Here is a 20,020-nt window from a genome sequence, read left to right as displayed (position 1 = left end):
TATAGGAATAAGATTTTCTTGTGGAAGGCTTTCGGGAAGCAATCAGGACACGAGAAACCGAATCTGAAAGGTGAAGTGATTGAAGGATTAACCTTTCAACTTCCATGCCGTCAGGGACAAGGCCTGAAGATTGGGGTGGCGTAGGCATCCGTTGTTTTGAGTGATCAGATGCGGGTCCATTCCCAAGGGAATGTGCCTGCGGATGGAGAGATCCTGAAGTATGGGAAACCACACTTGGCGTGGCCAGTGAGGTGCTATCAGGATCATGGCTCCCTTGTCCTGACGTAGCTTCACAAGAGTCTTCGAAAGAAGAGGAAGTGGAGGGAATGCATAGAGCAGACCGGTTGCCCACGAGGGAGAATGCATCTCTGGGCTGAGAGCGCTCGCTGCGAATGAGGAAGCAGAAATTGTCGACTTTATGGCTCTGAGGAGACGCAAAGAGGTCTGTCTGGGCATAACCCCCATTGTTGGAAGATGAAGTCCGCTACCGAGGGGCTGAGAGACCACTCGTGCGGTTGGAAGACACGACTCAGTTTGTCTGCCAAGACATTGTCCACTCCTGGCAAGTAGGTGGCCCTGAGGTACATCGAGTGGGATAGGGCTTCCGCCCAAATCTGCGCAGCTTCCTGACACAGAAGGAAGGAGCCTGTGCCTCCCTGATTGTTGATGTACCACATGGCCACCTGGTTGTCCGTCTGAATCAGGATGACGTGATTTGATAGGCGTTACTGAAAAGCCCTGAGAGCATATCGCATTGCTCGAAGTTCTAGGAAGTTTATTTGATGTTTGGCTTCCTCGGGAGACCAAGACCCTTGTGTCTGTAGATTGTCCACGTAGGCTCCCCACCCGAGGTTGGAAGCAGTGGTGAGGATGAGTTGAGGATCTGGCACTTGAAAGGGCAGTCCCTGGAGGAGATTGGTCTGATCTTTCCACCAGGTGAGAGACAGAGTGAGTCTGTGATGTGGACAATGGTCGACAGAGGCTGAACAGCTTGAATCCATTGTGACCTCAGAGTCCAATGCATGAGTCTCATGGCCAGGCAGGCCATTGGTGTGACATGGCCTGAGGACGCCATGTGTCCTAAAAGGACGAGGAATTGGCGAGCTGTTGCTGTATGCTGAGACTGCAACTGGTGAGAGAGACACACAAGAGTTAGCGCTTGTTGTTGAGGTAGAAAGGCTTTTGCCTGTAAGGTGTCCAAGTCTGCCCCAATGAATGACAAGTTTTGAGAAGGGACTAAATAGGATTTCTCGTAATTGATGAGAAATCCTAGAGAAATTAGAGTGTGTAGGGTCAAATTGAGGGACGACCGAGCGGCTTGCTGGGTTGGAGCCCTGATTAACTAGTCGTCGAGATGGGGGTAGACGTGAACACCTTCTTTCCTGAGAAAAGCTGCGACAACTACAAGACATTTGGTAAAGACTCGTGGTGCCGATGCTAGGCCAAACGGAAGCACGCGGTATTGATAGTGCTTTGGGCCTACTAAAAACCTGAGGTACTTGCGATGAGATGGAGTTATCGCAATGTGTGTGTATGCTTCCTGAAGGTCCAAAGAGCAGACCCAGTCTCCTCTTTGCAGAAGAGGTAGAAGCAAGCCCAAGGTTACCATCTTGAACTTTTCTCGCTGTAGGTACTTGTTGAGAGCATGTAGATCCAAAATTGGACGAACTCCCTCGGATTTTTTGGGGATCAAAAAGCATTGGGAATAGAACCCTAGGCCTTGCTGCGAGAGAGGGACGGGTTCCATTGCTCTTAACTGGAGAAGGGAAACCTCCTGCTCCAGAAGGACAGAATGGTCGGATACACTCTCCCTGCTTGCAGAGGTGGTGAGTCCGGTGGAAGAGCAAGAAAGTTTAGGTGGTAACCCTGAGCAATGATTGCTAGCACCCATTGGTCGATTGTAATTGATTGCCACATGTTGTGAAAGTGGCACAATCGACCTCCCACCGGTATGCTTGGCAGAGGAATCAGGCTGCTGCTCTCCAATTGAATGGCAGATGAAATTTAATGTGGACAAGTGCAAGTTGATGTATATAAAAGAAAAATAACCTATGCTATAGTTACACAATGTTAGGTACCATATTAGGAGCTACCACCCAAGAAAGAGATCTAGGCATCATAGTGGATAACACATTGAAATAATCAGTTCAGTGTGTTGCTGCCGTCAAAAAAAGCAAACAATGTTGGGAATTATTAGAAAGGGAATAGTGAATAAAATGGAAAGTGTCATAATGCCTCTATTGCTCCATGGTGAGGCCGCACCTTCAGTACTGTGTACAATTCTGATCGCTGCATCTCAAAAAAGATATAGTTGCGATGGAGAAGCTACAGAGAAGGGTGACCAAAATGATAAAGGGAATGGAACAGCTTCCCTATGAGGAAAGACTAAAGAGGTTAGCACTTTTCAGCTTGGAGAAGAGGGGGGTATATGATAGAGGTGTTTAAAATCATGAGAGGTCTAGAACAGGTAGATGTGAATTGGTTATTTACTCTTTCGGATAACAGAAAGACTAGGGGGCACTCCATGAAGTTAGCATGTGGCACATTTAAAACTAATCGGAGAAAGTTCTTTTTCACTTATTGCACAATTAAATTCTGGAATTTGTTGCCAGAGGATGTGGTTAGTGCAGTTAGTGTAGCTGGGTTTAAAAAAAGGATTGGATAAGTTCTTGGAGGAGAAGTCCATTACCTGCTATTAAGTTGACTTACAAAATAGCCACTATTACTAGCAACAGTAACATGGAATAGACAGTTTTTGGGTACTTGCCAGGTTCTTATGGCCTGGATTGGTCACTGTTCTAGACATCTCATGATTTTAAAGTCCTATATCATATTCCCCCTCAGCTGTCTTCTCCAAGCTGAAAAGTCCTAACCTCTTTAGTCTTTCCTCATAGGGGAGCTGTTCCATTCCCTTTATCATTTTAGTCTATTTTCTCTGTACCTTCTCCATCGCAACTATATCTTTTTTGAGATGCGGCAATCAGAACTATACACAGTATTCAAGGTGTGGTCTCACCATGGAGCAATAAAGAGGCATTGACATTTTCCGTTTTATTCACTATTCCCTTTCTAATAATTCCCAACATTGTTTGCATTTTTGACGGCAGCAACACACTGAACTGATGATTTCAATGTGTTATCCAATATGATGCCTAGATCTCTTTCTTGGGTGGTAACTCCTAATATGGTACCTAACATTGTGTAACTATAGCATAGGTTATTTTTCTCTTATATACATCAACTTGCACTTATCCACATTAAATTTCATCTGCCATTTGGATGCCCAATTTTCCAGTCTCAGAAGGTCTTCCTGCAATTTATCACAATCTGCTTGTGATTTAACTACTCTGAACAATTTTGTATCATCTGAAAATTTGATTACCTCACTTGTCGTATTTCTTTCCAGATCATTTATAAATATATCGAAAAGTACGGGTTCCAATACAGATCCCTGAGGCACTCCACTGTCCACTACCTTCCACTGAGCAAATTGTCCATTTAACCCTACTCTGTTTCCTGTCTTTTAGCCAGTTTTAATGCCTGCCCCTTTTGTTTACTCAACTCAAATGATTCAGCTGTTCTGTCGAAAGGAGATATTTTGGAGGAGCTCTTGCTCAACTCTAATCCCAGGGAAGCAGATGAGTCTGTATTTCGGGAAGAGGACAGACTGCAGCTTCTAAGGAGACTTACACAGTTCCTCCATTTTCCAGGCCTTTGATCTTTGGATTCAGAGTAACATCTGTCCACAATTTTAACAGTTGGCCCGATTGTGATCCCGTCCCCAAGCATTGGTAGTACAAGTAACGTCTACCAGTAATAGATATTCTCCTATCATAAATGCAGTCTCTGAAACCACTTACTGTGGCTTTCGTCTTAATGGACACTGAAGAAATTTTTTTTTTTTATATAAACAGCACAGAAAAGTGTTTGAGGGCTGTGAAGCAGCAAGGCAACTTAAGAAAAAATTATGAAAGTTTTTACAGAAAAATATACTGATAGGACTTACATGTCTGTGCTGGTGCTTGGACGAAAGAAAGACTGAGGGTTCTCATGAGGCAAACATGTGCGGGAGCTCCCACATATGCTCAGCAAAGCAAAAGCTCTACTAGCTAAGGGAAAGGTTTGTTTGGTGCCAATGGATGACATCACCTACATGTCACAGCAAATTCATTCCTGCTTGTTGACAGAGGATATATGCATTTATATTATAGTGTAATAAAAAAAGACTTAACTGTTTTAAATAAACTATAAGAACCCAATCCAGAATGTAAAGGCAGGATTCACAGTTTGGGGGGGGGGGGGGGGGGGGGTTTGTTGGGGGTTTTTTTTTTTAATAAGCCAGTTGTAAGAGGTTTACTAAAGAATTTCAAACCCAGATAACCACAGTTATAAAAATGTTACTGTATGTATGAACATCTATTTTACATACCATAAATATGTAATTTGTGTCAGGAACCTGACCTCCAGTTCGAAACAGCTCACCCAAGTCATAAAACTGAAACATGAAAGTTGAAATGTTAACCTCTTGACTTGTAATTTTAAAAATTATATACACAAAACTATAAACGCAAATCAAGAACTATATTAAATTCCTTCCTACATACCTGGGAATATCAGTAAGGAGCATGGGATCCAAAAAAAATGTTTTTGCACTAGCAGGCGCACAATGCCACTGCTCTACAGAAAGGAAAATTAGTTCTTACCTGAAAATATTCGTTCCTGTAGTACCAAGAATCAGTCCAGACCGTGGGTAAAGCCCCCGTTCCAGCAGGTGGAGACAGACCAGAGTTCTGAGGCTTGCCCATATAAGGACGGAACCCACCCAGGAACCCTCAGTATAACCATTGTCAAAGCAGAAAGGTATAAGATCAAGCAAGTAACAGGATAACTATAAATGTAATTAAAACCAACAGACAGTACAATTGAATGAACTGTGTAAACTAAACGCTCTTGTATAACTACCCCTGATCATCGTAACGATGCTTCCGGTGCCTATAAGCAAAATCCAGGAAGACTATGCAGGAATCAAAGAAATCCTATAAGAAGGAAAAAGACAAAAAATACCTGGAAAAAGATTCGAGCTGACAGAAAAGAACGGGCGGGTGTCTGGACTGATCCTTGGTACTACAGGAACGAAAATCAGGTAAGAACTAATTTTCCTTTCCCTGTACGTACCAGGATCAGTCCAGACCGTGGGATGTCCCAAAGCTGCCCTACAAAGGGTGGGACCCAGATAGTCCCGCTCGAAGAACCTGCCGACCAAAGGAACCAAAGGCTGGAGCCTGAACATCGAGACGGTTGTGACGAGCAAAGGTATGAAGGGATTTCCATGTAGCCGCCCTACAAATTTCCTGCGGCGACACAGATTGGGACTCCGCCCAAGAGGTTGCTTGAGAACGCAAAGAATGAGCTTTTAGGCCTTCAGGAACTGCTCAGCCCTTGCAAATGTAAGCAGAGGAAATCGCATCCTTCAACCAGCGAGTGATCGTAGCTTTAGAAACTTGCTTCCCCCTGTTGGGTCCACTCCACAGGACAAAAAGATGATCAGAGACACGAAAATCATTGGTGACCTCAAGATAACACAATAAGACTCGCTTAAGATCTAGATGACGAAGATCACCAACACCAGAGGCTGCGATATCCTCTGGAGAAAAAGTGGGAAGTTCAACGGACTGGTTAATATGAAAAGACGAAACAACCTTAGGTAAGAAAGAAGGTACGGTCTTGAGAGAGACGCCAGAGTCCGAAAAACGCAAGAAAAGGGTCTCTACAAGATAGAGCTTGAAGTTCGGACACTCTCCTGGCTGAACAGATAGCAATCAGGAAAACAGTCTTGAGAGTCAAGTCTTCGAGAGCGGCACGACGAAGAGGTTCGAACGGAGCCGTACAAAGAGCTCGAAGAACCAAATTTAAACTCCACGAAGGACAAATAGACCGGATAGGCGGCTTTAGATGCTTAGCGTCTCTAAGAAAACGAACAACATCTGGATGAGAGGCTACTTGCTGACCTTCAATGGAACTCAGGAGGGAACCAAGCGCCGAGACCTGAACACGCAGGGAGCTGACCGAAAGATCCATGGAGAAACCTCGCTGAAGAAAAGAGAGAGTATCACTGCAATAGAAGGGGAACGAGCGGAAAAGTCCAAATCCTCGCAGACGTTTTCAAAAACCTTCCAGACCTGGACATAGGTAAGCGAAGTTGACTGCTTACGAGCCCTAAGGAGGGTAGCAATGACCTCTTCTTTATATCCTCTGCATCTCAAACGTCTCCATTCAAAAGCCATGCCGCTAGACAAAACCGATCTACCTGGTTGAAAAATACGGGACCCTGACACAGGAGATGGGGCAGATGACAGAGACGAAGAGGGCCGTCCGCAGTGAGAGTCACTAGGTCCGCGAACCACGGCCTTCGAGGGTCACGAGAATGACTGGTCCACGATGGAGCTCTATTCTCCGAAGAACCTTCCCCACCAATGGCCACAGTGGGAACATGTAAAGAAGAACATCGGAGGGCCAGGGAAGAACCAGCACATCCACTCCCTCTGAGCAATGCTTCCTCCACAGGCTGAAGAACTGGGGAGCCTTGGCGCTGGCTAGTGTCACCATGAGGTCTAGGTGAGGGGGACCCCACCTGTGCACGATTAGATCCATCGCTACGTCTGACAACTCCCACTCGCTGGGATCGAGATGTTGTCGACTGAGGAAGTCAGCTTGGACATTCTCCTTGCCTGCTATGTGGGAAGCCGCCAGGCGATCCAAGTGCCTCTCTGCCCAGAGAAAAAGCTTGCTGGCCTCTAGCACCATTAGACGACTTCGAGTCCCCCCTTGTTGATTTATGTAAGCCACCGTGGTGGAATTGTCTGATAACACTCTGACTGCTTTGTGGCGAATCAAAGGAATAAAAACCTTGAGGGCCAGGCGAACTGCTCGGGCTTCTAGACAATTGATGTGCCACCGAGACTGGGACCAGAAACCTTGAGTCACACGGGATTGGCAGACAGCCCCCCATCCGGAGAGGCTGGCATCCGTCGTTACTATGTCCCAGGAGGGAGTCAAGAGAGGCATCCCCTTGAGAAGGTGAGCCGGGGCGAACCACCATTGTATATTGGCGATGGTAGAGTCAGAGAGAGGGAGAATCTCCTGATACTGTTCTGACTTCGGCTTCCAACGGGACAACAATGTTCTCTGTAAGGGACGCATATGAGCAAACACCCAGGGGAGGAAATCGATCGTGGAAGCCATGGTCCCTAGAACCTGCAGGTAATCCCACACAGTGGGAAGCGGAAGAGTGACAAAAGTGTTCAACTGATCGATCAAGTTGAGTGTTCGCGAGTCCGAAAGAAAAACTTTCCCGACCCGAGTGTTGAAAAGAGCGCCCAGAAATTCTAGCTCTTGTGAGGGCCGAAGAGTGATTTTGGAGTAGTTGACTATCCAGCCAAGAGATGTGAGAAGGGCTAAAACTCTGTCTACCACGAGCGTGCAGAGAGCAGCGGACTTGGCCCTTATCAACCAATCGTCCAGGTAAGGATGGACTAAGATCCCTTCCCGACGGAGAGCTGCCGCAACGACTACCATGGTCTTGGTGAAAGTGTGGGGGGCGGTGGCAAGACTGAATGGGAGAGCCCGAAACTGAAAGTGCTGGCCTAGGATCTGAAAACAAAGAAATCTTTAATGTTCCTGACGAATGGGAATGTGAAAATAAGCCTCCAAGAGATCTAGGGAAGCGAGGAACTCGTCGGGACGGACCGCCGCAATTACTGCCCGTAGAGTTTCCATCTTGAAAACGGGGAACCTCGAGGGCCTGATTGATCCTTTTGAGATCCAGAATGGGGTGAAAGGAATCGTCCTTTTTGGGAACAATGAAGTAAATAGAATACTGGCCGGCACCTTGTTCTTGCACCGGAACTGGAAGGATCGCTCTCAAATCCTGAAGACTCAAAAGGGTGTGACAGACCGCAGGCCGTTTGGAAAGGCTGCAAGGGGACACGATATATAGATAGGGCAGGTCCCTGGCAAACTCCAATGTGTAGCCGTGTTCTATCACATCGAGGACCCAGAGATCGGAAGTGATTTTGGCCCACTCCTCGAGAAACAGAGAAAGACTCCCACCTAAGTTTCGTGCGGAGGAATGGACCGGCTGAATTTCATTGGGGAGCTGATTTAGTGGTAGAGAGTTGCTGATGGCCATCTCGGAAACCCTGACGGCCACGAAAAGAATGAGACCAAGACTGGGACCTAGACACGCCTCCCCTGGGAAAGGAGCAGCGGGCTCTGCTAGCATAACAGCTGTTCCCCCTGAAGCGAGAGCGGGTCGGGAAAAAAAAAAAAAAAAAAGGACTTCGACTGTTTGGGACAGTCCTCTGGCAGCTTATGGACTGTTTTCACCAAAGGACTTAATAAGCTGTTCCAGGTCCTCACCAAAAAGCAACTTGCCCTTAAAAGGAAGAGTGCCCAACTGAGCCTTGGAAGAAGCATCAGCGGACCAATTGCATAACCAGAGAAGACGCCTGGCCAAAAACGCAGAAACCATAGCCTTAGCTTGGACCCGAAGCAAGTCATAAAGGGCATCGACACCATAGGCTATAGCACCTAGGGATGTGAATCGTTTTAGGACGATTAAAATTATCGTCCGATAATTTTAATATCGTCTTAAACCGTTATGGAACACAATACAATACAGATTCTAACGATTTATCGTTATAAATCGTTAGAATCGTGAGCCGGCACACTAAAACCCCCTAAAACCCACCCCCGACCCTTTAAATTAAATCCCCCACCCTCCCGAACCCCCCCCCAATAACTTAAATAACCTGCGGGTCCAGCGGCGGTCCGCAACGGCAGCGGTCCGGAACGGGCTCCTGCTCCTGAATCTTGTCGTCTTCAGCCGGCGCCATTTTCCAAAATGGCGCCGAAAAATGGCGGCGGCCATAGACGAAAAAGATTGGACGGCAGGAGGTCCTTCCGGACCCCCGCTGGACTTTTGGCAAGTCTCGTGGGGGTCAGGAGGCCCCCCACAAGCTGGCCAAAAGTTCCTGGAGGTCCAGCGGGGGTCAGGGAGCGATTTCCCGCCGCGAATCGTTTTCGTACGGAAAATGGCGCCGGCAGGAGATCGACTGCAGGAGGTCGTTCAGCGAGGGTTCCGGCGCCTCGCTGAACGACCTCCTGCAGTCGATCTCCTGCCGGCGCCATTTTCCGTACGAAAACGATTCACGGCGGGAAATCGCTCCCTGACCCCCGCTGGACCTCCAGGAACTTTTGGCCAGCTTGTGGGGGGCCTCCTGACCCCCACGAGACTTGCCAAAAGTCCAGCGGGGGTCCGGAAGGACCTCCTGCCGTCCAATCTTTTTCGTCTATGGCCGCCGCCATTTTGGAAAATGGCGCCGGCTGAAGACGACAAGATTCAGGAGCAGGAGCCCGTTCCGGACCGCTGCCGTTCCTGACCGCCGCTGGACCCGCAGGTTATTTAAGTTATTTGGGGGGGGTTCGGGAGGGTGGGGGATTTAATTTAAAGGGTCGGGGGTGGGTTTTAGGGGGTTTTAATGTGCCGGTTTTTCGATTTTTAACGACCCGCAGGTTATTTAAGTTATTTGGGGGGGGTTCGGGAGGGTGGGGGATTTAATTTAAAGGGTCGGGGGTGGGTTTTAGGGGGTTTTAATGTGCCGGTTTTTCGATTTTTCGATTTTTAACGATTTTTAACGATTTTTCACGATATTTTACCCCCCCAAACGGCAACAATACGATTCCCTCCCCCTCCCAGCCGAAATCGATCGTTAAGACGATCGAGGACACGATTCACATCCCTAATAGCACCCTCTAAACGCTCAGCCTGCTCAGCCTCCGTAGACGGGAGGTACTGGGTGCTGAGTAACTGTTGCATCCACTTAAGGCTTGCCTGCTGCATGAGACTGCTGCAAATAGTCGCCCGGAATCCGAGCGCCAAGACCTCAAAAATGCGTTTCAAATAAAATTCAAGCTTACAGTCTTCCACATCTTGCAATGCAGTAGCGCCCACCACGGGAATGGTAGTATGTTTTTTTTTTAACAGCAGTGACAGAAGAATCTACTTTAGGGATTTTTAACATGTCTAGGCAGTTCTCAGGGAGCGGGTATAGCTTATCCAGAGCCCTTCCAACTCGGAGGCCCGCCTCTGGGGACTCCCATTCCCTGAGGAGAAGCAAGCGGTGCATAGGGTGAAACGGGAAAGTACGCGGTAACACCCTGAGTCCCACCAGGACCGGGTCTGCATTTGGTGTCATTGCAGCTGCCACAGAGTCATCTGGTGGGGCATCAATACCCAAACTCTTGGAGAACGAAAGGAATAAGGGGCTCCAATTCTTCCTGCTGAAATAAGCACACGACACGAGGGTCGTCTCCCTCCAGCGGGGGGGCACACCCGGAACCGGACCCTGCGGGTCTGGAACCATATCAGGAGACCGCACCGGGGGGGGTTTCTACCTCCCTTTGCAAACTTGCTAAATAAGACTCATGTAATAAAAGCACAAAATCAGATGAAAAACGGGTCTGTGCTGATTTTTTTTTCTAATGTGGAAGGGGGAGAGGGTCCGAGCCACGCCCCCCCCCCCCCACCGAGAGCGAACTGGGCTCAAATCGGGGGGGGGGAAAATCGGATTCCCAGCCCTCGGAGAAGCAGGAAGTTTTTCATCTGAAACCCCCAAAATGGCCGCCGCGCGTTCCCGGGACAGGAACGGCTTTGAAATTTGTCGGGGAGCCCTTCCCCGAGGTCTAAAAGGTGGCAGTTCAATAGAGGAGCCTTCACCCCCTGAAATGCACCTTGAACATACCCCTTCGTGGGAGAGCTGGGAGGCTGACTCTCCACAGGCTAAACAGTAAGACGGCCACGGCATAGAGCAGGGAAGCAGCCGCTAAGATAATTAAAAACAGCTAAGCAGGGAGCCCTTGAGGAGCTGGGCGGGAGATTGAACCCCGCTTCCTCCTCACAAAATAAACTGCTGCCTTTTATTTATTTGAATAAAGTATATAAAATATATATTCTGTGAAAGTGAGTTTTGTTTTGTTTTTTTTGTAAATAAATAATTCACAGAAGCAGGAGCATGAAAGTCATCCCTGAAGGCTCAATCGAGGTATGTGCACCTCTGGGCACATCAGCAGTAAACGTGGGGAGAGGGACTGGCACCACCAGTATCACCCATACTAGGTCACTGGGAAGGGAACCTAGGCTGACAGAAATCAAGGGGCAAAGCCCCCCTAGGAACCCCAAGAGCGAGGGAGACAGAACTGTCTGCCCTGACACAGTTAGTCAGAGAAAACTGACAAAAAGAATTTTTTTTTTTTAAATTATAATTAAGACGTAAACTAAAAATGTACTTGCGTGAGCTTGCCCCAGAGAAAGAAGAAGAAAGATTACAGAGGGCAAGCTAAACAGGGAACCAAAGGGTGAGCTGTTCCACCTGCTGGAGACAGACAAATACTGAGGGTTCCTGGGTGGGTTCCATCCTTATAGAGGGAGGAGGAATAGCCTAGTGGTTAGAGCAGTGGACTATGAACCAGGAGACCAGGGTTCGAGTCCTGCTGTTGCTCCTTGTGACCTTGGGCAAGTCACTTTACCCTCCATTGCCTCAGGTACAAAAACTTAGACTGTAAGCCCTCTGGGGATAGAGAGATACCTACAGTACCTGAATGTAAACCAGTGTGATATCTCAATTGAGAACAGGGGCTTTACCCACAGTCTGGACTGATCCTGGTATGTACAGGGAATGTAAATTTAATGCATTTGCCCACCAATTACAAGACACCTCATAGCCTATTGTGGACATCTCACTGGCTCTTCAGCTTTCATACACCACTTCCTGCAAATAAGTTTCAAGGTGAGCTTCATTCTTTAACAAAGCAGCAATACCAGACGGTCTCCAGCAGCAGGGGGGGGGGTGGGGGGATTACCTTCACTGCCACGCTTGTTTCTGCACCCGCTGCCTTTCAGCCACACTAGGGAGCTAAGTCCACACCAGGAACCAGCTACCGGACCAAGGGATATCCGAGATCAACCTCAGGAATTCTCGACTGGGGGAGGGACCCTTAGGTATCACCGCAGGAGAACGGGGCTCTATCTTCCTTAAGGTAAATTTGTTTCTTCTTTGCTGTAATTCTTAACACTATTCTAGTGTGTGGGATAGTGTCCACATCTGCTAGGAGACAGATACTGAAGAGCTGAGGTTACCCTGAGGTTACTGCAGGGGTATATCTAGAGTGACATCAGCTTTGAAATCTGACTTAGTCTCCCATCTGCTAGCAGAAGAGCACAATATCCATTGGTCCTGAGTCCATCTGGCTACATGTTAGGAAACCTCTGCTTTTTTATTAAGAAGGAAAAAAAGCAGTGCAGCATTATGTTGCTATATCTTACACTATTCTGTAAAATCCCAAGATCAACAAATGTTAATGGATGACTGGGGGAGGAATCAAGGTGGCATCATCATTTAGGAGTGATCAAGCTTTCATTCTTTTTCTTCTGACAATTGTTACATTATTATACCTCCAAAATGCAAGACTAGGGTGTGAATAATCCCAGCTGAAAAGATTCCTTTGATCCAGATGCTTTACTAATTTCTGGAAAATGTGAGTTCAGAAGAGGATCCCTGTTGTGGTGTCAGGTGGAGGAGCACTGGACCCACTAGGAAACTAGGTCTCTCTCTCTCTCTCTCTTTCAGAGTCAGTTATGCTGCTACATCGAGAGCCACACTTCAGCCCTGAAGCAAGCCAGGTGCCTAGCAATGAGGTCACAGGAGATCTACTGGGAGCAAAGGGGATTGCTCTGGGGTCACATCAAGTGTTGAAGCAAGGAGGAGATACTTTCTGGTTCAACATCTTTGCTCACTGGGAGTGACTAAGGTAGGACTGGGCTGGTTAAAATACCAGGACCCAACTTTGGACTTGTTACCCTTTGAGCATGTATTCTTACCTCCTTTAAACAAACACTGGTGGAAAATCTTAAGACAATTTGGGCAGTCCTCGTAAGACTGCACTCTTCCCTTAATGTTCCTTCAAATTACATTTCCTCACTGATTAAAAATGTTAACATGCTATCAAGGAATTCAGGGAGAACATAATAGTGGATAGATGTGTGTGAAATTAAGGCTGTGTCTTATTTGTCTAAGATGAACTGCATGTGCACAAAAAGTTGGAGTAATTGGAAAATCAATTGAAGTTAAATCTTCACTTTCTGAACTTCCCCAAAACCTGGGGCTCTGTCTCCTGCAGAGGCTCTTAATAGATATGACATTTTGCATTTGGGGCAGATGCTCTCCCCCTCCTATGAATAAGGTTTATTATCTTCCTATGAAAAGAAGGGCTAAACCGAATGGGAATCATTTGGAGGATAAGAACATACGACATGCCTTGCTGGGTCAGTCCAAGGGTCCATCAAGCCCAGCATGCTGTGTCCAACAGTAGCCAATCCAAGTCAGAACATCTCGGCAAGTACCCAAACACTAAATAGATCCCAAGCTACTATTCCTTATTAATTATTAGCAGGTTATGGACTTCTCCTCTAGGAACTTATCCAAAACATTTTTAAACCCGGTTACACTAACAGCCATAACCATAATCCCCTGGCAATGAATTTCAAAGCTTATTTATGCATTGAGTGAAAAAGAATTCTGATTTGTTTTAAATGAGCTAATTGCTAACTTCATGCAGTGCCCCCTAGTCCTATTGTCTGAGTAAATAACTGATTTACATTTACCTGTTCAAGTCCTTTCATGATTTTGTAGACCTCTATCATATCCCAACCATCTCTCTTCTCCAAGCTGAACAGCCCTAACCTCTTTAGCCTTTCCTCTTAAAGCCGTTCCATGCCCTTTATCATTTTGGTCACCCTTCTCTGTACTTTCTCCAGTGCAACTATATCTTTTGAGATGCGGCAACCAGAATTGCACACAGTATTCAAGGTACAGTCTCACCATGGAGCGATACATATGCATTATGACATCTTCCATTTTATTTGCCATTGCCTTCCTAATAATTTCTAACATTCTATTTGCTTTTTTTGACCACCACAGCACACTAAGCCAATGATTTCAATGTATTATTCGCTAAATTGCCTAGATCTCTTTCCTGAGTGGCAACTCCTAATATGGAACCTGATGTGTGGTACTTCATTCCTGAAGTACTACACATCAGTCCATACAAGTGGGTTTTGCATCCCTACCAGCAGATGGAGGCAGAAAACTAAAAACTTTGAGGCACTGCTACATAACTGAGAGCACCACCTGCAGTCCCTCAGTATTGACCTGTACCCAAGCCAACTATAGAGTAACAACTCAACAACTGAACCACCCCCTAAATGAGGGTGAACGCCAAACCCAAATGTTGGAACCCCTCCCCCCAAAACAGAAAAACCACAAATCAACTCAAAGGGCTACCCACAACCTGTCAAACGTCTTTAAGTTCTGTATATATACACATTTTGACAGTTCTCCCCAGTAAACATGTCAGAACATGGATTTGCCGTAATGCTCTTGAGAACATTAAGGGGCTGGGTCTCTGGACTGATCTGAGGTATTTAAGGAATGAAAATTAGCAGGTAAGAACCAATTTTCCTTTCATGTTCGTACCCCAGATCAGTCTAGACAAGTGGGATTACCAAAGCACCCCTACATTGGGCAGGCCCGCGAAAGACCCCCCTCTCGACACACTTTCGCCAAAGGTTGGCTCTGCTGGAGCCTGAACATCTAAACAGTAATGGCAAGATAGAGTGTGAAGAGAAGACCACATCACTGCTCTAAAAATCTCTTGCAGTGACAGTGAAACTTGGGCCATGACTCAACCCCTCTGGAATTCTTCTCCCCTTACAAAGGTAGGTCGAAACAATAAGTTTCCTTCAGCCAACACACTAATGTGCCCTTAGAGGCCTTTCATCCATTTCTGGCACCGCCAAACAAATGATCCGACCGCCAAAAACTGTTTGTGATCTTTGCCTCCGACAACTCAGCAGACCAAGTTGGGAAGGCAGAAGCTACACAGTCTGATTCAGATGCAACAAACTTGCCACCTTAGATAAGAACTAGGGTACTGTGTGCAGAGACACCCCCTCATCTGAAATATTCAGAAATGTTCCCTACAGGACAAAGCCTGCAGCTTCAAGATTCTTCCGAACAAACAAATCACCAAAAATACCACTTTCCATGTGAGGTCCTTTAATGACACCTTCCTCAACTGCTCAAAATGGAGGCCCACAAAGCATCCACAAGACCAAGTTTAAACTCCATACCGGACCCAATCTATGCACTGGTGGCTGCAGATGCTCAACTCCCTTCAAAAACCTCACAAAATTTGGGATTGTGAGACCAACTACCTTTTCCCTGGAGTATAATTCTAAGACACCCTAAGGCTACTACCTGAACCTGCAAGGAATTGTAAAATTAAGACTTTGAAAATCACGGGCTCAGAATATCTTTTTTGCAAAAAAGTGCCTGCTCTCAAAAGTTAAGTCGGAAGACAAAAGTGATCTGCAGATCTGAGAAAATAGGACCTTGCTTTAACAGCCCCTGCAAATGAGCCAATCTCAGGGATCTGTCAATTGTGCGCTAAACCAGATCCGCAAACCACAGACGACACAGCCTCTCTGGCACCACCAGAATCACCTGGCCTGGATGCCTCTCAATGCGCCTAAACACTTGACCTATTAACAGTCATGGAGGGAACATGAACAGCAGGATCCTTGTCTACCATGGAAGAACCCGAGTGTCTATGCCATCAGCTGAAGAAACTTGCTGCCTTGGCATTGCTCCTTTACGCCATCAGATCCAGACAGGGACTGCCCCATGAGACTGGATAAAGCTGAAGGCCTCCTTCAACAGCTTCCATGTCCAACTGTTGCCTGCTGAGAAAACCCACTTGCACATTGTCTACTCCTGCAACATGTGAAGTGGCTATCCCCTGCAAATGTCGCTCTGCCCAGACAAAAAGGTCTTGGGCTCCTTGGGCAACCACGTGACTCTTCATTCCCTCTTGCTGATTGATATAAGCCACTGTTGTCACATTGTCCAAAAACTGACCATTTGACCTCAGACTTGTGGAAGGAATTCCACCAATACCTTTTCACACTACTCTCGTTTCCAATTGACTGATAGAAAGGATGCTTCCACTGGTGACCTCAGTCCTTGTACCATCTGTTCTTAACAGATCGCCCCCAGCCCTTGAAGGTGGCATCCATAATCCATATAACCCAGTCCAAAACCTCCAGGCCTATCCCTTTCTCCAAATTGGGCTGAGGCAGTCACCACGAGAGACTGGACCTGGAATTACCCTGCAGCAGTAAAGGTTGATGAAACTCCAAGAAAGGATTCCAGTGTGACAGCAACATCCCCTGTAGAGGACACATGTGGATAAAAGCCCATGGCACCAAATTCAAATTCAGTGAACCCAAGACTCTGAGGTGAACACCTCTCTGAGGTGAGAAACACTCTGCCGAGCTGAGTATCATACTTTGCCCCCAGTTATTCCAGCATCTCAGTAGGGCTCAGCTGACTTCGCAAAATTCACCACCCAGCTCAAAAACTGAAACATATCAAACACCGTGTGCACAGATTGCCGGCATACCTCCTCCAATTTCCCTCGGATAAGCCAGTTGTCCAGATAAGTATGAACTAGGATTTCCCTCCCTAAGGAGAGCTGCTGCCACCACCACCTCTGTGAACATGCGAGGTGCAGTCGCCAGACCAAACAAGAGGGCCCGAAACTGGAAAAGTTACCCCAGAACCATAATGAAGAAACTTTGATGTTCTTCCTGAATGGAAGTGTGCAGATAGGCTTCTGTCAAGTTCAGCGAGGCCCAAAAAACTCCACATGACAATTGCTGTTATCACCATCCACAATGTTTCTATATATGGAAAAAATGGGAACTTGCAGTATCACATTTCACCTTTTGCAGACAGAGGACAGCTCCTTCCTTTTTTTTTTTTTTGCACGAAACAGTAAATAGAGTACCTCCTGCAACCGTGCTTCCTGGCCACCACCGGTACTATGATGCCAGCAACTGAAGGTGACATGTCCCAAATTGCTGCTTTCTTGCCTCAGACACTGCAACAGGACATCATGAAAGCTTCCATGATGGGGCAAAAAAATTCTAAAGCATAGCGGTCCCTTATTACCCCTAGGAGCCATTGGTCCAAGGTAATCCTGGTCCACTCTTCGTAAAACTGTGATAGATAGCCTTCCACTGAAGTCTCAAGAACATGGCCCGGCCTGGCTTCATTGTGAAGCCTTACTGTTGCTGGCCCCCTGGTCAGAGCCCTTTCAGGGAAGTCTATGGGTGTCTCGGAAGGACTGCTGCCTACTGGACCCCTGGTTCTGCTCCAAAGACCGTGCAGAACCCTTATTGGGACAAAACTGCTAAACCTCCTGAAACCTAGAGCGAGGTAGGAAAGACTTCCTGACTGTCATCTTATCCTCCGGCAGCTTATTCTTTACCCCCCACCCCCCCCCCAAAACAAAAAACAAAAACCTTCAATCGTTTCAGGTCCTGCCAAAACAACAATTTTCCTTCCTTTAAAGGGAAGATTACATGGACCACATATCAGCTGAACAATTCTGCAACCACAGCAGATGTTGCAGAGGGCGCCACGACCATATTCATAGAAACATAATTCCTGGCCAAAGTTCAGCTCAAGTCATAAAGCATGTCAGCCTTATATGCAGTCCCAGCCTCCAACAGAGTTGCCTGGATTTTAACACCAGCGTCTCCTAAAACTTTTCCTGAGACTTCTGGATCCAGCGTAAACAGGCCCTCTACATCAGACCTCCACAGATCGCCACTTGCAGGCTCAGCACAGACTTCAAACATCCTTTCCTGATGAATCTCTAGCTCACGGTCCTGTGAGTCCTTTAATGCCGCCAAACCCACAACCAGAATGGTCATCTTGTTAATAACCGCAGAGACCAAAGCATGCATCTTCAGCAATACCAGCAGCTGCAGGATATTCTCCATGGAGGGAACACAACTTTGCTACAGCTCTAGCCACCTTGGGTATCACCTCTGGGAAGTGCCTGGTTTGCCAGTTTCTTGATCCTTTTAGGGAGAGAAAAGGCTTTCTGTGGGCCCCAGAGTCCAACCAACACTGGATCCACACCTTCATTATCAGATTCCTCCTGGACAATCTTACTACCCAGTTCCTTCCGAACATGGGAAATAAGGGGCCTCAACTCCTCCTTATGAAACGGACGTTTCATTATTGGGACCTCTTCCAGATCAGCCATGTCCTCCTCTCTGCCCTGATCGACATCCACCATGAGATCTGCTGAGTCATCCTGATCCACCCCTGGACCAACCCCAAGACCATCTTCCAAGTCATCCAGGTCCTAATCACCTGAGCCACCAGGCCCTGCCAGTGAAGGAGGTCCCCTGACCAAGGAGCCCCTCGGACTCTTTGCAGCAAGACAAGACAGCTGACAAATTCCCTTTTATAGCAAAATGTTTTTCCTGGTTTAAAAGGTCTTATGCATAAGCAAGACAAATTCTGAGGAAAACTCTACGTCATCATCTCCCCCCCCCCCCCCCCCCAAAACGGGTTCACCGGAGACAACAGGGGAGGAGAGCCCCTGGGCGTCCGTCACCTTCCAAGCTGTAGCCCTTCTGCCTGACAGGCTGTTTAGGCTCCCAGTATTGATCCTGAAAGGACCTTGGGAACCTGTGGTTCTCCTAGTAGTCTCGTTCCCCCCAGAGGGCCCCTCCTCTCCAGAAACAGATCACAGCATAGCACCCTGCATTCAACTGTCCCTGAAGCAAGCTGCTGGCCCAACAAGCTTTCCCACGCTGAGAAAGCACTGTTGGCACCATCTTGTCTCCACACAGCTGGGCCTGCTGCAGAGGAATATAAACTGCATGATCACGGCGCACAGGAGAGGAGGGGAACATGGCCCAAACGCAGCCTCTGGTACCCGAGCAGAGGAGCTATATTGCTCCCTTCCCCAGCCCAGGCCTGCCCTGATGATCAAACTAGAAACAGCCTGAGTGATTGATGCTGAAAGAAAAACCTAACACTTTTTTTTTCAGCTCAACCTGAGAGATGATCCACGAAGGAACCTAACACCTCATGGAGAGTAACTTCTTTTCTTCTGTCCCTTCTTTCTTAACTGCAGGTTTGCACCTCTATCTGCTGGAGACAGAAATACTGAGACACTTCATTGGCACTCTGTTATATAGCAGTGCCTCAAAGGTTTTAGTTCTCTGCCTCCATCTGCTGCTAGGGATGCAAAACTCAATTGTCTGGACTGATCTGGGGTACGAATAGGAACATCAAGTAATTATGGCAAGGGTTGTTTTTCCTTATATGCATCACCTTGCACTTGTCCACATTAAATTTAATCTGCCATTTGGACGCCCAATCTTCCAGCATCACAAGGTCCTTCTGTAATTTATCACAACCCGCTTGAGATTTAACTACTTTGCTTAATTTTGTGTCATCTGCAAATCCGATCACATCACTCATCATACTCTTTTCCAGATCATTTATATTATTAAAAAGCACCAGTCCAAAATGACAGATCCCTGAGGCTCTCCACTGTTTACCTTTTTCCACTGTGAAAACAGACCATTTAATCCTGTTTTCTGTCTTGTAACCAGTTTGCAATCCACAAAAGGACATCGCCTATCCCATGACATTTTTGTTCTCTTAGAAGCCTCTCATGAGGGACTTTGTCAAATGCCTTCTGAAAATCCAAATACACCACCATCTACTGGTTCACCTTTGTCAATGCTTATTCACCTCTTCAAAAAAAAAATGTAGGAGATTTGTGAGGCAAGACTTCCCTTGGGTAAATCCATGGTGGCTGTGTCCCATTAAACCATGTCTTATCTAAATGCTCTACGATTTTATTCTTTATTTCAACAATTTTTTCCAGTACTGAAGTCAAGTTCACCAGTCTATAGTTTCCCGGATCACCCTTTAAGCCCTTTTTAAATATTGGGGTTACATTGGCCACCTTCCATCATCACAAGATTGCCTCAATGTAACTTATGCTGGAAGGGTCAAATTATGAAAAA

The 20,020-nt window shown here is 46.8% G+C and overlaps 1 protein-coding gene across 2 annotated transcripts in view; it reads right to left on the bottom strand.

Moving 5' to 3' along the window:
• PPP6C (protein phosphatase 6 catalytic subunit) overlaps positions 1-20,020 on the bottom strand; it is a 73,468-nt gene that overhangs the window by 41,375 nt on the left and 12,073 nt on the right. For both annotated transcript variants that reach the window (XM_029614486.1, XM_029614485.1), the window contains exon 3: positions 4,430-4,495. In XM_029614486.1, coding sequence (XP_029470346.1) covers positions 4,430-4,432 — 3 coding nt within the window. In that variant the 5' untranslated portion in view covers positions 4,433-4,495. The remainder of the gene's footprint in view (positions 1-4,429; positions 4,496-20,020) is intronic.

Source organism: Rhinatrema bivittatum, chromosome 8 (assembly GCF_901001135.1).
Source record: "Rhinatrema bivittatum chromosome 8, aRhiBiv1.1, whole genome shotgun sequence".
Lineage (NCBI taxonomy): Eukaryota > Metazoa > Chordata > Amphibia > Gymnophiona > Rhinatrematidae > Rhinatrema > Rhinatrema bivittatum.
The sequence above is the reverse complement of the archived record's forward strand: the minus strand, read 5'-3'. Positions and strand labels throughout refer to the sequence as shown.